Source organism: Heterodontus francisci, unplaced genomic scaffold (assembly GCF_036365525.1).
Source record: "Heterodontus francisci isolate sHetFra1 unplaced genomic scaffold, sHetFra1.hap1 HAP1_SCAFFOLD_261, whole genome shotgun sequence".
NCBI lineage: Eukaryota > Metazoa > Chordata > Chondrichthyes > Heterodontiformes > Heterodontidae > Heterodontus > Heterodontus francisci.
Genome location: NW_027141501.1, coordinates 974,532 through 987,953, shown reverse-complemented (window position 1 = coordinate 987,953; position 13,422 = coordinate 974,532). Strand labels below are relative to the sequence as shown.

At 67.9% G+C, this 13,422-nt stretch overlaps 1 protein-coding gene across 1 annotated transcript; it reads left to right on the top strand.

Annotated features, from left to right (window-relative positions):
• The first annotated feature begins 1,071 nt into the window (after positions 1 to 1,071).
• Positions 1,072 to 8,036, top strand: LOC137363902 (uncharacterized). Its single transcript, XM_068027410.1, is given in 8 exon segments — positions 1,072 to 1,218; positions 2,712 to 3,101; positions 3,219 to 3,341; positions 3,423 to 3,701; positions 4,266 to 4,597; positions 4,630 to 5,281; positions 6,796 to 7,275; positions 7,485 to 8,036. Coding segments are annotated over 8 exon segments (2,955 nt in total).
• Positions 8,037 to 13,422: the final 5,386 nt, after the last annotated feature.

The window sequence follows — 13,422 nt, the reverse complement described above, 5'->3', positions numbered from 1 at the left end:
CCCTCCGGCACCACCGCCCAGAGTGAGTCGGCCCCCTCCAGCTCTACCGCCCAGAGTGAGTCGGCACCCTCCGGCTCCTATGCCGCCCAGAGTGAGTTGGCCCCCTACGGCTCTACCGCCCAGAGTGTGTCGGCCCCCTCCGGCTCCACTGCCCAGAGTGAGTCGGCCCCCTCCGGCTCTTCTACCGCCAAGAGTGAGTCGGCCCCCTCCGGCTCCACCGCCCAGATTGAGTCGGCCCCCTCCGGCTCTACCGCCCTTAGTGAGTTGGCCCCCTCCGGCTCCACTCCCGCCCAGCGTGATTCGACCCCCTCCGGCTCTAACGCCCAGAGTGAGTCGGCACCCTCCGGCTCTACCGCCCAAAGTGTGTCGGCCCCCTCCGACTCCTCTCCAGCCCAGAGTGAGTCGGCCCCCTCCGGCTCTACCGCCTAGTGTGAGTCGGCCCCCTCCGGCTCTACCGCCCAGAGTGAGTCGGCCCCCTCCGGCTCCTCTACCGCCCAGAATTATTCGGCCCCTTCCGGCTCTACCGCCCAGAGTGAGATGGCACCCTCCGGAACATCTACCGCCCAGAGTGAGTCGCCCCTATCCGGCTCTTCCGCCCATAGTGAGTCGGCCCCCTCTGGGTCCACTCCCGCCTAGAGTGAGTCGGCCCCCTCCGGCTTTACCGTGTAGAGTGAGTCGGCACCATCCGGCTCTACCGCACAGATTGTGTCGGCCCCCAAGGCACCTCTGCCGCCCAGAGTGATTTGGCCCCCTCCGGCTCGACTGCCCAGAGTGAGTCGGCCGCCTCCGGCTCCTTCACCGCCCAGAGTGAGTCGGCACCCACCGGCTCTACCGCCCAGAGTGAGTCGGCCCCCTCCGGCTTCTCTACCGCCCAGAGTGAGTCGGCCCCCTCCGGCTCTACCGCCCAGAGTGAGTCGGCCCCCTCCGGCTTCTCTACCGCCCAGTGTGAGTCGGCCCCCTCCGGCTCGACCGCCCGGTGTGAGTCGGCACCCTCCGGCTCCTCTCCATCCCAGAGTGAGTCGGCCATCTCCAGCTCTACTGCCCATAGTGAGTCGGTCCCCTCCGGCTCCTATGCCGCCCAGAATGAGTCGGCCCCCTACGGATCAACCGCCCAGATTGAGTAGGCCCCCTCCGGCTCCACCGCCCAGTGTGAGTCGGCCCCCTCCGGCTCTACCGCCCAGAGTGAGTCGGCACCCTCCGGCTCCTATGCCGCCCAGAGTGAGTTAGCCCCCTACGGCTCTACCGCCCAGAGTGTGTCGGCCCCCTCCGGCTCCACTGCCCAGAGTGAGTCGGCCCCCTCCAACTCTTCTACCGCCAAGAGTGAATCGGCCCCCTCCGGCTCCACCGCCCAGATTGAGTCGGCCCCCTCCGGCTCCTCTACCGCCCAGAGTGAGTTGGCCCCCTCCGGCTCTACCGCCCAGAGTGAGTCAGCCCCCTCCGGCTCCTCTACCGCCCAGAGTGAGTCGGCCCCCTCCGGCTCTTCCACCCAGAGTGAGTGGGCCCCCTCCGGTTCTACCGCCCAGAGTGAGTCGGCCCCCTCCGACTCCTCTCCAGCCCTGAGTGAGTCGGCCCCCTTCGGCTCTACCGCCCAGAGTGAGCCGGCCCCCTCCGGCTCCTCTACTGCCCAGAATGATTCAGCCCCTTCCGGCTCTACCGCCCAGAGTGTGACGGCACCCTCCGGAACATCTACCGCCCTGAGTGAGTCGGCCCGATCCGGCTCAACCGCCCAGAGTGAGTCGGCCCCCTCCGGCTCCTGACCCGCCCAGAGTGAGTCGGCCCCCTCCGGCTTTACCGCCTAGAGTGAATCGGCCCCCTCCGGCTCTACCGCACAGAGTGAGTCGGCCCCCTCCGGCTCCTATACCGCCCAGAGTGAGTCGGCCCCCTCCGGCTCTACCGCCCAGAGTCAGTCGGCACCCTACGGCACCTCTACCGCCCAGAGTGAGTCGGCCCCCTCCGGCTCTACCGCCCAGAGTGAGTCAGCCCCCTCCGGCTCCTCTCCAACCCTGAGTGAGTAGGCCCCCTCCGGCTCTACCGCCTAGTTTGAGTCGGCAACCTCCGGCTCTACCGCCCAGAGTGAGTCGGGCCCCTCTGGCTCCTCTACCGCCCAGAATGATTTGGCCCCTTCCGGCTCTACCGCCCAGAGTGAGGCGACACCCTCCGGAACAACTACCACCCAGAGTGAGTCGGCCCTATCCGGCTCAACCGCCCAGAGTGAGTCGGCCCCCTCCGGCTTTACCGCCTAGAGTGACTCGGCCCCCTCCGGCTCCACCGCCCAGAGTTAGGCGGCCCCCTCCGGCTCCTCTACCGCCCAGAGTGAGTCGACCCCCTCCGTCTCCTCTACCGCTCAGAGTGAGTCGGCCCCCTCCTGCTCTACCGCCCAGAGTGTGTCGGCCCCCTGCGGCTCCTCTACCGCCCAGAATGAGTCGGCCCCCTCCGGCCCTACCGCCTAGAGTGAGTCGGCCTCCTCCGGCTCCTGTACCGCCCAGAGTGAGTCAGCCCCCTCCGACACTACCGCCCAGAGTGAGTCGGAACTCTCCGGCTCCTCTACCGCCCAGAGTGTGTCGGCCCCCTCCGGCTCTACCGCCCTTTGTGAGTCGGCCCCCTCCGGCTCTTCTCCCGCCCAGAGTGATTCGTCCCCCTCCGGCTCTAACGTCCAGAGTGAGTCGGCACCCTCTGGCACCTCTACCGCCCAGAGTGAGTCGGCGCCCTCCGGCTCTACCGCCCAGAGTGAGTCGGCCCCCTTCGGCTCCTCTACCGCCCAGAGTGAGTCGGCCCCCTCCGGCTCTACCGCCCAGAGTGAGTCGGCACCCTCCGGCTCCTCTACCGCCCATAGTGAGTCGGCCCCCTCCGGCTCTACCGCCCAGAGTGAGTCGGTACCCTCCGGCTCCTCTCCAGCCCTGAGTGAGTCGGCCCCCTCTGGCTCTGACGCCCAGAGTGAGTCGGCACCCTCTGGCACCTCTACCGCCCAGAGTGAGTCGGCGCCCTCTGGCTCTACCGCCCAGAGTGAGTCGGCCCCCTGCGGCTCCTCTACCTCCCAGAGTGAGTCGGCCCCCTCCGGCTCTACCGACCAGAGTGAGTCGGCACCCTCCGGCTCCTCTACCGTCCATAGAGAGTCGGCCCCCTCCGGCTCTACCGCCCAGAGTGAGTCGGCCACCTCCTGCTCTACCGCCCAGAGTGAGTGGGCCCCCTGCGGCTCCTCTACCACCCAGAGTGAGTAGGCCCCCTCCAGCGCAACCGCCCAGAATGAGTCGGCCCCCTCCGGCTCCTCTACCGCCCAGGGTGAGTCAGCCCCCTCCGACACTACCGCCCAGAGTGAGTCGGAAGTCTCCGGCTCCTCTACCGCCCAGAGTGAGTCAGCCCCCTCCGGCTCTACCGCCCTGAGTGAGTCGGCCCTCTCCGGCTCCTCTACCACCCAGAATGAGTCGGCCCCCTCCGGCTCTACCACCCAGAGTGAGAGTGCACCCACTGGCACCTCTACCGCCCAGAGTGAGTCGGCCCCCTCCGGCTCCACTACCGCCCAGAGTGAGTCGGCCCCCTCCGGCTCTACGGCCCAGAGTGAGTCGGCCCCCTCCAGATTCTCTACTGCCCAGAGTGAGTCGGCGCCCTCCGGCTCTGCAGCCCAGAGTGAGTCGGCCCCCTCCGGCTCCTCTACCGCCCAGAGTGAGTCGGCCCCCTCCGGCTCTACCGCCCAGAGTGAGTCAGCACCCTCCGGCTCCTCTACCGCCCATAGTGAGTCGGCCCCCTCCGGCTCTACCGCCCAGAGTGAGTCGGTCCCCTCCGGCTCCTCTCCAGCCCTGAGTGAGTCGGCCCCCTCTGGCTCTGACGCCCAGAGTGAGTCGGCACCCTCTGGCTCCTCTACCGCCCCGAGTGAGTCGGCGACCTCCGGCTCTACCGCCCAGAGTGAGTCGGCCCCCTGCGGCTCCTCTACCTCCCAGAGTGAGTCGGCCCCCTCCGGCTCTACCGCCCAGAGTGAGTCGGCACCCACCGGCTCCTCTACCGTCCATAGTGAGTGGGCCCTCTGCGGCTCCTCTACCACCCAGAGTGAGTCGGCCCCCTCCGGCACAACTGCCCAGAATGAGTCGGCCCCCTCCGGCTCCTCTACCGCCCAGAGTGAGTCAGCCCCCTCTGACACTACCGCCCAGAGTGAGTCGGAACCCTCCGGCTCCTCTACCGCCCAGAGTGAGTCAGCCACCTCCGGCTCTACCGCCCTGAGTGAGTCGGCCCCCTCCGGCTCCTCTACCACCCAGAATGAGTCGGCCCCCTCCGGCTCTACCACCCAGAGTGAGAGTGCACCCACTGGCACCTCTACCGCCCAGAGTGAGTCGGCCCCCTCCGGCTCCACTACCGCCCAGAGTGAGTCGGCCCCCTCCGGCTCTACCGCCCAGAGTGAGTCGGCCCCCTCCAGATTCTCTACTGCCCAGAGTGAGTCGGCGCCCTCCGGCTCTACAGCCCAGAGTGAGTCGGCCCCCTCCGGCTCCTCTGCAGCCCAGAATGAGTCGGCCCCCTCCGGCTCTACCGCCCAGAGTGAGTCGGCCCCCTCTGGCTCCTCTACCGCCCAGAGTGAGTGGGCCCCCTCCGGCTCTACCGCCAAGAGTGAGTCGGAACCCACTGGCTCCTCTACCCTCAAAGTGAGTCGGCCCCCTCCTGCTCTACCGCCCAGAGTGAGTCGGCCCCCTCCGGCTCCTCTACCGCCCAGAGTGAGTCGGCCCCCTCCGGCTCAACCGCCCAAAGTGAGTCGGCCCCCTCGCGCTCCTCTACCGCCCAGAATATGTCGGCCCCCTCCGGCTCTACCGCCCAGAGTCAGTCGGCACCCTACGGCACCTCTACCACCCAGAGTGAGTCGGCCCCCTCCGGCTCTACCGCCCAGAGTGAGTCGGCCCCCTCAGGCTCCTCTCCAGCGCTGAGTGAGTCGGCCCCCTCTGGCTCTACCGCCTAGTGTGAGTAGGCCCCCTCCGGCTCTACCGCCCAGAGTGAGTCAGCCCCCTGCGGCTCCTCTACCGCCCAGAGTGAGTCGGCCCCATCCGGCTCTACCGGCCAAAGTGAGTCGGCCCCCTCCGGCTCCTCTACCGCCCAGAGTGAGTGGGCCCCCTCCGGCTCTACCGCCCAGAGTGAGTCGGAACCCACCTGCTCCTCTACCCCCAAAGTGAGTCAGCCCCCTCCTGCTCTACCGCCCAAAGTGAGTCGGCCCCCTCCGGCTCCTCTACCGCCCAGAATGAGACAGCCCTCTCCGGCTCTACCGCCCAGAGTCAGTCGGCACCCTACGGCACCTCTACCGCCCAGAGTGAGTCAGACCCCTCCGGCTCTACCGCCCTGAGTGAGTCGGCCCCCTCCGGCTCTCCCACCCAGAGTGAGAGTGCACCCTCTGGCACCTCTACCGCCCAGAGTGAGTCGGCCCCCTCCGGCTCCACTACCGTCCAGAGTGAGTCGGCCCCCTCCGGCTCTACCGCCCAGAGTGAGTCTTCCCCCTCCAGCTTCTCTACTGCCCAGAGTGAGTCGGCCCCCTCCGGCTCTACAGCCCAGAGTGAGTCGGCCCCCTCCGGCTCCTCTACAACCCAGAATGTGTCGGCCCCCTCCGGCTCTACAGCCCAGAGTGTGTCGGCAGCCTCCGGCACCTCTACCTCCCAGAGAGTGTCGGCCCCCTCCGGCTCTACCGCCCAGAGTGAGTCGGCCCCCTCCTGCTCCTCTCCAGCCCTGAGTGAGTCGGACCCCTCCGGCTCTACAGCCTAGTGTGAGTCCACCCCCTCCGTCTCTACCGCCCAGAGTGAGTCGGCCCCCTCCGGCTCCTCTACCGCCCAGAATGATTGGGCCCCATCCGGCTCTATCGCCCAGAGAGAGCGGCACCCTCCGGAACATCTACCGCCCAGAGTGAGTCGGCCCTATCCGGCTCAACCGCCCAGAGTGAGTCGGCCCCCTCCGGCTCCTCTACCGCCGAGAATGATTCGACCCCTTCCGGCTCTATTGCCCAGAGTGAGCGGCACCCTCCAGAACATCTACCGCCCAGAGTGATTCGGCCCTATCCGGCTCTACCACCCAGAGTGATTCGGCCCCCTCCTTCTCCTCTACCGCTCAGAGTGATTCGGCCCCCTCCTGCTCTACCGCCCAGAGTGAGTGGGCCCCCTGCGGCTCCTCTACCACCCAGAGTGAGTCGGCCCCCTCCGGCACAACCGCCCAGAATGAGTCGGCCCCCTCCGGCTCCTCTACCGCCCAGAGTGAGTCAGCCCCCTCCGACACTACCGCCCAGAGTGAGTCGGAACCCTCCGGCTCCTCTACCGCCCAGAGTGAGTCAGCCACCTCCGGCTCTACCGCCCTGAGTGAGTCGGCCCCCTCCGGCTCCTCTACCACCCAGAATGAGTCGGCCCCCTCCGGCTCTACCACCCAGAGTGAGAGTGCACCCACTGGCACCTCTACCGCCCAGAGTGAGTCGGCCCCCTCCGGCTCCACTACCGCCCAGAGTGAGTCGGCCCCCTCCGGCTCTACCGCCCAGAGTGAGTCGGCCCCCTCCAGATTCTCTACTGCCCAGAGTGAGTCGGCGCCCTCCGGCTCTACAGCCCAGAGTGAGTCGGCCCCCTTCGGCTCCTCTACAGTCCAGAATGAGTCGGCCCCCTCCGGCTCTACCGCCCAGAGTGAGTCGGCCCCCTCCGGCTCCTCTACCACCCAGAGTGAGTGGGCCCCCTCCGGCTCTACCGCCAAGAGTGAGTCGGAACCCACTGGCTCCTCTACCCTCAAAGTGAGTCGGCCCCCTCCTGCTCTACTGCCCAGAGTGAGTCGGCCCCCTCCGGCTCCTCCTCTGCCTAGAATATGTCGGCCCTCTCCGGCTCTACCGCCCAGAGTCAGTCGGCACCCTACGGCACCTCTACCGCCCAGAGTGAGACGGCCCCCTCCGGCTCTACCGCCCAGAGTGAGTCGGCCCCCTCAGGCTCCTCACCAGCCCTGAGTGAGTCGGCCCCCTCTGGCTCTGCCGCCTCGTGTGAGTCGGCCCCCTCCGGCTCTACCGCCCAGAGTGAGTCAGCCCCCTGCGGCTCCTCTACTGCCCAGAGTGAGTCGGCCCCATCCGGCTCTCCCGCCCAAAGTGAGTGGGCCCCCTCCGGCTCCTCTTCCGCCCAGAGTGAGTGGGCCCCCTCCGGCTCTACCGCCCAGAGTGAGTCGGAACCCACCGGCTCCTCTACCCCCAAAGTGAGTCAGCCACCTCCTGCTCTGCCGCCCAAAGTGAGTCGGCCCCCTCCGGCTCCTCTACCGCCCAGAATGAGACGGCCCCCTCCGGCTCTACCGCCCAGAGTCAGTCGGCACCCTACGGCACCTCTACCGCCCAGAGTGAGTCAGCCCCTTCCGGCTCTACCGCCCTGAGTGAGTCGGCCCACTCCGACTGCTCTACCGCCCAGAATGAGTCGGCCCCCTCCGGCTCTACCACCCAGAGTGAGAGTGCACCCTCTGGCACCTCTACCGCCCAGAGTGAGTCGGCCCCCTCCGGCTCCACTACCGTCCAGAGTGAGTCGGCCCCCTCCGGCTCTACCGCCCAGAGTGAGTCGGCCCCCTCCAGCTTCTCTACTGCCCAGAATGTGTCGGCGCCCTCCGGCTGCACAGCCCAGAGTGAGTCGGCCCCCTTCGGCTCCTCTACAGCCCAGAATGAGTCGGCCCCCTCCGGCACTACCGCCCAGAGTGAGTCGGCCCCCTCCGGCTCCTCTACCACCCAGAGTGAGTCGGCCCCCTCCGGCTCTACCGCCAAGAGTGAGTCGGAACCCACTGGCTCCTCTACCCTCAAAGTGAGTCGGCCCCCTCCTGCTCTACTGCCCAGAGTGAGTCGGCCCCCTCCGGCTCCTCTACCGCCCAGAGTGAGTCGGCCCCCTCCGGCTCAACCGCCCAAAGTGAGACGGCCCCCTCCGGCTCCTCTACTGCCCAGAATATGTCGGCCCCCTCCGGCTCTACCGCCCAGAGTCAGTCGGCACCCTACGGCACCTCTACCGCCCAGAGTGAGACGGCCCCCTCCGGCTCTACCGCCCAGAGTGAGTCGGCCCCCTCAGGCTCCTCACCAGCCCTGAGTGAGTCGGCCCCCTCTGGCTCTGCCGCCTCGTGTGAGTCGGCCCCCTCCGGCTCTACCGCCCAGAGTGAGTCAGCCCCCTGCGGCTCCTCTACTGCCCAGAGTGAGTCGGCCCCATCCGGCTCTCCCGCCCAAAGTGAGTCGGCCCCCTCCGGCTCCTCTTCTGCCCAGAGTGAGTGGGCCCCCTCCGGCTCTACCGCCCAGAGTGAGTCGGAACCCACCGGCTCCTCTACCCCCAAAGTGAGTCAGCCACCTCCTGCTCTGCCGCCCAAAGTGAGTCGGCCCCCTCCGGCTCCTCTACCGCCCAGAATGAGACGGCCCCCTCCGGCTCTACCGCCCAGAGTCAGTCGGCACCCTACGGCACCTCTACCGCCCAGAGTGAGTCAGCCCCTTCCGGCTCTACCGCCCTGAGTGAGTCGGCCCACTCCGATTCCTCTACCGCCCAGAATGAGTCGGCCCCCTCCGGCTCTACCACCCAGCCTGAGAGTGCACCCTCTGGCACCTCTACCGCCCAGAGTGAGTCGGCCCCCTCCGGCTCCACTACCGTCCAGAGTGAGTCGGCCCCCTCCGGCTCTACCGCCCAGAGTGAGTCGGCCCCCTCCAGCTTCTCTGCTGCCCAGAATGTGTCGGCCCCCTCCGGCTCTACAGCCCAGAGTGTGACGGCACCCTCCGGCACCTCTACCTCCCAGAGAGAGTCGGCCCCCTCCGGCTCTACCGCCCAGAGTGAGTCGGCCCCCTCCTGCTCCTCTCCAGCCCTGAGTGAGACGGACCCCTCCGGCTCTACCGCCTAGTGTGAGTCCACCCCCTCCGTCTCTACCGCCCAGAGTGAGTCGGCCCCTTTCCGGCTCCTCTACCGCCCAGAATGATTCGGCCCCTTCCGGCTCTATCGCCCAGGGAGAGCGGCACCCTCCGGAACATCTACTGCTCAGAGTGAGTCGGCCCTATCCGGCTCGACCGCCCAGAGTGAGTCGGCCCCCTCCGGCTCCTCTACCGCCCTGAGTGAGTCGGACCCCTCCGGCTCTACCGCCTAGTGAGTCCACCCCCTCCATCTCTACCGCCCAGAGTGAGTCGGCCCCCTCCGGCTCCTCTACCGCCCAGAATGAGACGGCCCCCTCCGGCTCTACCGCCCAGAGTCAGTCGGCACCCTACGGCACCTCTACCGCCCAGAGTGAGTCAGCCCCTTCCGGCTCTACCGCCCTGAGTGAGTCGGCCCACTCCGGCTCCTCTACCGCCCAGAATGAGTCGGCCCCCTCCGGCTCTACCACCCAGAGTGAGAGTGCACCGTCTGGCACCTCTACCGCCCAGAGTGAGTCGGCCCCCTCCGGCTCCACTACCGTCCAGAGTGAGTCGGCCCCCTCCGGCTCTACCGCCCAGAGTGAGTCGGCCCCCTCCAGCTTCTCTACTGCCCAGAATGTGTCGGCCCCCTCCGGCTCTACAGCCCAGAGTTTGACGGCACCCTCCGGCACCTCTACCTCCCAGAGAGAGTCGGCCCCCTCCGGCTCTACCGCCCAGAGTGAGTCGGCCCCCTCCTGCTCCTCTCCAGCCCTGAGTGAGTCGGACCCCTCCGGCTCTACCGCCTAGTGTGAGTCCACCCCCTCCGTCTCTACCGCCCAGAGTGAGTCGGCCCCTTTCCGGCTCCTCTACCGCCCAGAATGATTCGGCCCCTTCCGGCTCTATCGCCCAGAGAGAGCGGCACCCTCCAGAACATCTACTGCTCAGAGTGAGTCGGCCCTATCCGGCTCGACCGCCCAGAGTGAGTCGGCCCCCTCCGGCTCCTCTACCGCCCTGAGTGAGTCGGACCCCTCCGGCTCTACCGCCTAGTGTGAGTCCACCCCCTCCATCTCGACCGCCCAGAGTGAGTCGGCCCCCTCCGGGCTCCTCTACCACCCAGAGTGAGACGGCCCCCTCCGGCACTACTGCCTAGAGTGAGTCGGCCCACTCCGGCTCCTCTACCGCCCAGAGTGAGTCGGCACCCACCGGCTCTACCGCCCAGAGTAAGTCAGCCCACTGCGGCTCCTCTACCGCCCAGAGTGAGTCGGCCCCCTCCGGCTCTACCGCCCAGAGTGAGTCGGCCCCCTCCGGCTCCTCTACCGCCCAGAGTGAGTGGGCCCCCTCCGGCTCTACCGCCCAGAGTGAGTTGGAACACACTGGCTCCTCTATCCCCAAAGTGAGTCGGCCCCCTCCTGCTCTACCGCCCAGAGTGAGTCGGCCCCCTCCGGCTCCTCTACCGCCCAGAGTGAGTCGGCCCCCTCCGGCTCAACCGCCCAAAGTGAGTCGGCCCCCTCGGGCTGCTCTACCGCCCAGAATATGTCGGCCCCCTCCGGCTCTACCGCCCAGAGTCAGTCGGCACCCTACGGCACCTCTACCGCCCAGAGTGAGTCGGCCCCCTCCGGCTCTACCGCCCAGAGTGAGTCGGCCCCCTCAGGCTCCTCTCCAGCCCTGAGTGAGTCGGCCCCCTCTGGCTCTACCGCCTAGTGTGAGTCGGCCCCCTCCGGCTCTACCGCCCAGAGTGAATCAGCCCCCTGCGGCTCCTCTACCGCCCAGAGTGAGTCGGCCCCATCCGGCTCTACCGCCCAAAGTGAGTCGGCCCCCTCCGGCTCCTCTACCGCCCAGAGTGAGTGGGCCCCCTCCGACTCTACCGCCCAGAGTGAGTCGGAACCCACTGGCTCCTCTACCTTAAAGTGAGTCAGCCCCCTTCTGCTCTACCGCCCAAAGTGAGTCGGCCCCCTCCGGCTCCTCTACCGCACAGAATGAGACGGCCCCCTCCGGCTCTACAGCCCAGAGTTTGACGGCACCCTCCGGCACCTCTACCTCCCAGAGAGAGTCGGCCCCCTCCGGCTCTACCGCCCAGAGTGAGTCGGCCCCCTCCTGCTCCTCTCCAGCCCTGAGTGAGTCGGACCCCTCCGGCTCTACCGCCTAGTGTGAGTCCACCCCCTCCGTCTCTACCGCCCAGAGTGAGTCGGCCCCTTTCCGGCTCCTCTACCGCCCAGAATGATTCGGCCCCTTCCGGCTCTATCGCCCAGAGAGAGCGGCACCCTCCAGAACATCTACTGCTCAGAGTGAGTCGGCCCTATCCGGCTCGACCGCCCAGAGTGAGTCGGCCCCCTCCGGCTCCTCTACCGCCCTGAGTGAGTCGGACCCCTCCGGCTCTACCGCCTAGTGTGAGTCCACCCCCTCCATCTCGACCGCCCAGAGTGAGTCGGCCCCCTCCGGGCTCCTCTACCACCCAGAGTGAGACGGCCCCCTCCGGCACTACTGCCTAGAGTGAGTCGGCCCACTCCGGCTCCTCTACCGCCCAGAGTGAGTCGGCACCCACCGGCTCTACCGCCCAGAGTAAGTCAGCCCACTGCGGCTCCTCTACCGCCCAGAGTGAGTCGGCCCCCTCCGGCTCTACCGCCCAGAGTGAGTCGGCCCCCTCCGGCTCCTCTACCGCCCAGAGTGAGTGGGCCCCCTCCGGCTCTACCGCCCAGAGTGAGTTGGAACACACTGGCTCCTCTATCCCCAAAGTGAGTCGGCCCCCTCCTGCTCTACCGCCCAGAGTGAGTCGGCCCCCTCCGGCTCCTCTACCGCCCAGAGTGAGTCGGCCCCCTCCGGCTCAACCGCCCAAAGTGAGTCGGCCCCCTCGGGCTGCTCTACCGCCCAGAATATGTCGGCCCCCTCCGGCTCTACCGCCCAGAGTCAGTCGGCACCCTACGGCACCTCTACCGCCCAGAGTGAGTCGGCCCCCTCCGGCTCTACCGCCCAGAGTGAGTCGGCCCCCTCAGGCTCCTCTCCAGCCCTGAGTGAGTCGGCCCCCTCTGGCTCTACCGCCTAGTGTGAGTCGGCCCCCTCCGGCTCTACCGCCCAGAGTGAATCAGCCCCCTGCGGCTCCTCTACCGCCCAGAGTGAGTCGGCCCCATCCGGCTCTACCGCCCAAAGTGAGTCGGCCCCCTCCGGCTCCTCTACCGCCCAGAGTGAGTGGGCCCCCTCCGACTCTACCGCCCAGAGTGAGTCGGAACCCACTGGCTCCTCTACCTTAAAGTGAGTCAGCCCCCTTCTGCTCTACCGCCCAAAGTGAGTCGGCCCCCTCCGGCTCCTCTACCGCACAGAATGAGACGGCCCCCTCCGGCTCTACCGCCCAGAGTCAGTCGGCACCCTACGGCACCTCTACCGCCCAGAGTGAGTCAGCCCCCTCCGGCTCTACCGCCCTGAGTGAGTCGGCCCCCTCCGGCTCTACCACCCAGAGTGAGAGTGCACCCTCTGGCACCTCTACCGCCCAGAGTGAGTCGGCCCCCTCCGGCTCCACTACCGTCCAGAGTGAGTCGGCCCCCTCCGGCTCTACCGCCCAGAGTGAGTCGGCCCCCTCCAGCTTCTCTACTGCCCAGAGTGAGTCGGCGCCCTCCGGCTCTACAGCCCAGAGTGAGTCGGCCCCCTCCGGCTCCTCTACAACCCAGAATGCGTCGGCCCCCTCCGACTCGACAGCCCAGAGTGTGTCGGCACCCTCCGGCACCTCTACCTCCCAGAGAGAGTCGGCCCCCTCCTGCTCTACCGCCCAGAGTGAGTCGGCCCCCTCCTGCTCCTCTCCAGCCCTGAGTGAGTCGGACCCCTCCGGCTCTACCGCCTAGTGTGAGTCCACCCCCTCCTTCTCTACCGCCCAGAGTGAGTCAGCCCCCTCCGGCTCCTCTACCGCCCAGAATGATTCGGCCCCTTCCGGCTCTATCGCCCAGAGAGAGTGGCACCCTCCGGAACATCTACCGCCCAGAGTGAGTCGGCCCTATCCGGCTCAACCGCCCAGAGAGAGTCGGCCCCCTCCGGCTCCTCTACCGCCGAGAATGATTCGGCCCCTTCCGGCTCTATCGCCCAGAGTGAGCGGCACTCTCCGGAACATCTACCGCCCAGAGTGAGTCGGCCCTATCCGGCTCTACCACCCACAGTGAGTCGGCCCCCTCCGGCTCCTCTACCGCCCTGAGTGAGTCGGACCCCTCCGGCTCTACCGCCTAGTGTGAGTCCACCCCCTCCGTCTCTACCGCCCAGAGTGAGTCGGCCCCCTCCGGGCTCCTCTACCACCCAGAGTGAGACGGCCCCCTCCGGCACTACTGCCTAGAGTGAGTCGGCCCCCTCCGGCTCCTCTACCGCCCAGAGTAAGTCAGCCCACTGCGGCTCCTCTACCGCCCAGAGTGAGTCGGCCCCCTCCGGCTCTACCGCCCAGAGTGAGTCGGCCCCCTCCGGCTCCTCTACCGCCCAGAGTGAGTGGGCCCCCTCCGGCTCTACCGCCAAGAGTGAGTCGGAACCCACTGGCTACTCTATCCCCAAAGTGAGTCGGCCCCCTCCTGCTCTACCGCCCAGAGTGAGTCGGCCCCCTCCGGCTCCTCTACCGCCCAGAGTGAGTCGGCCCCCTCCGGCTCAAC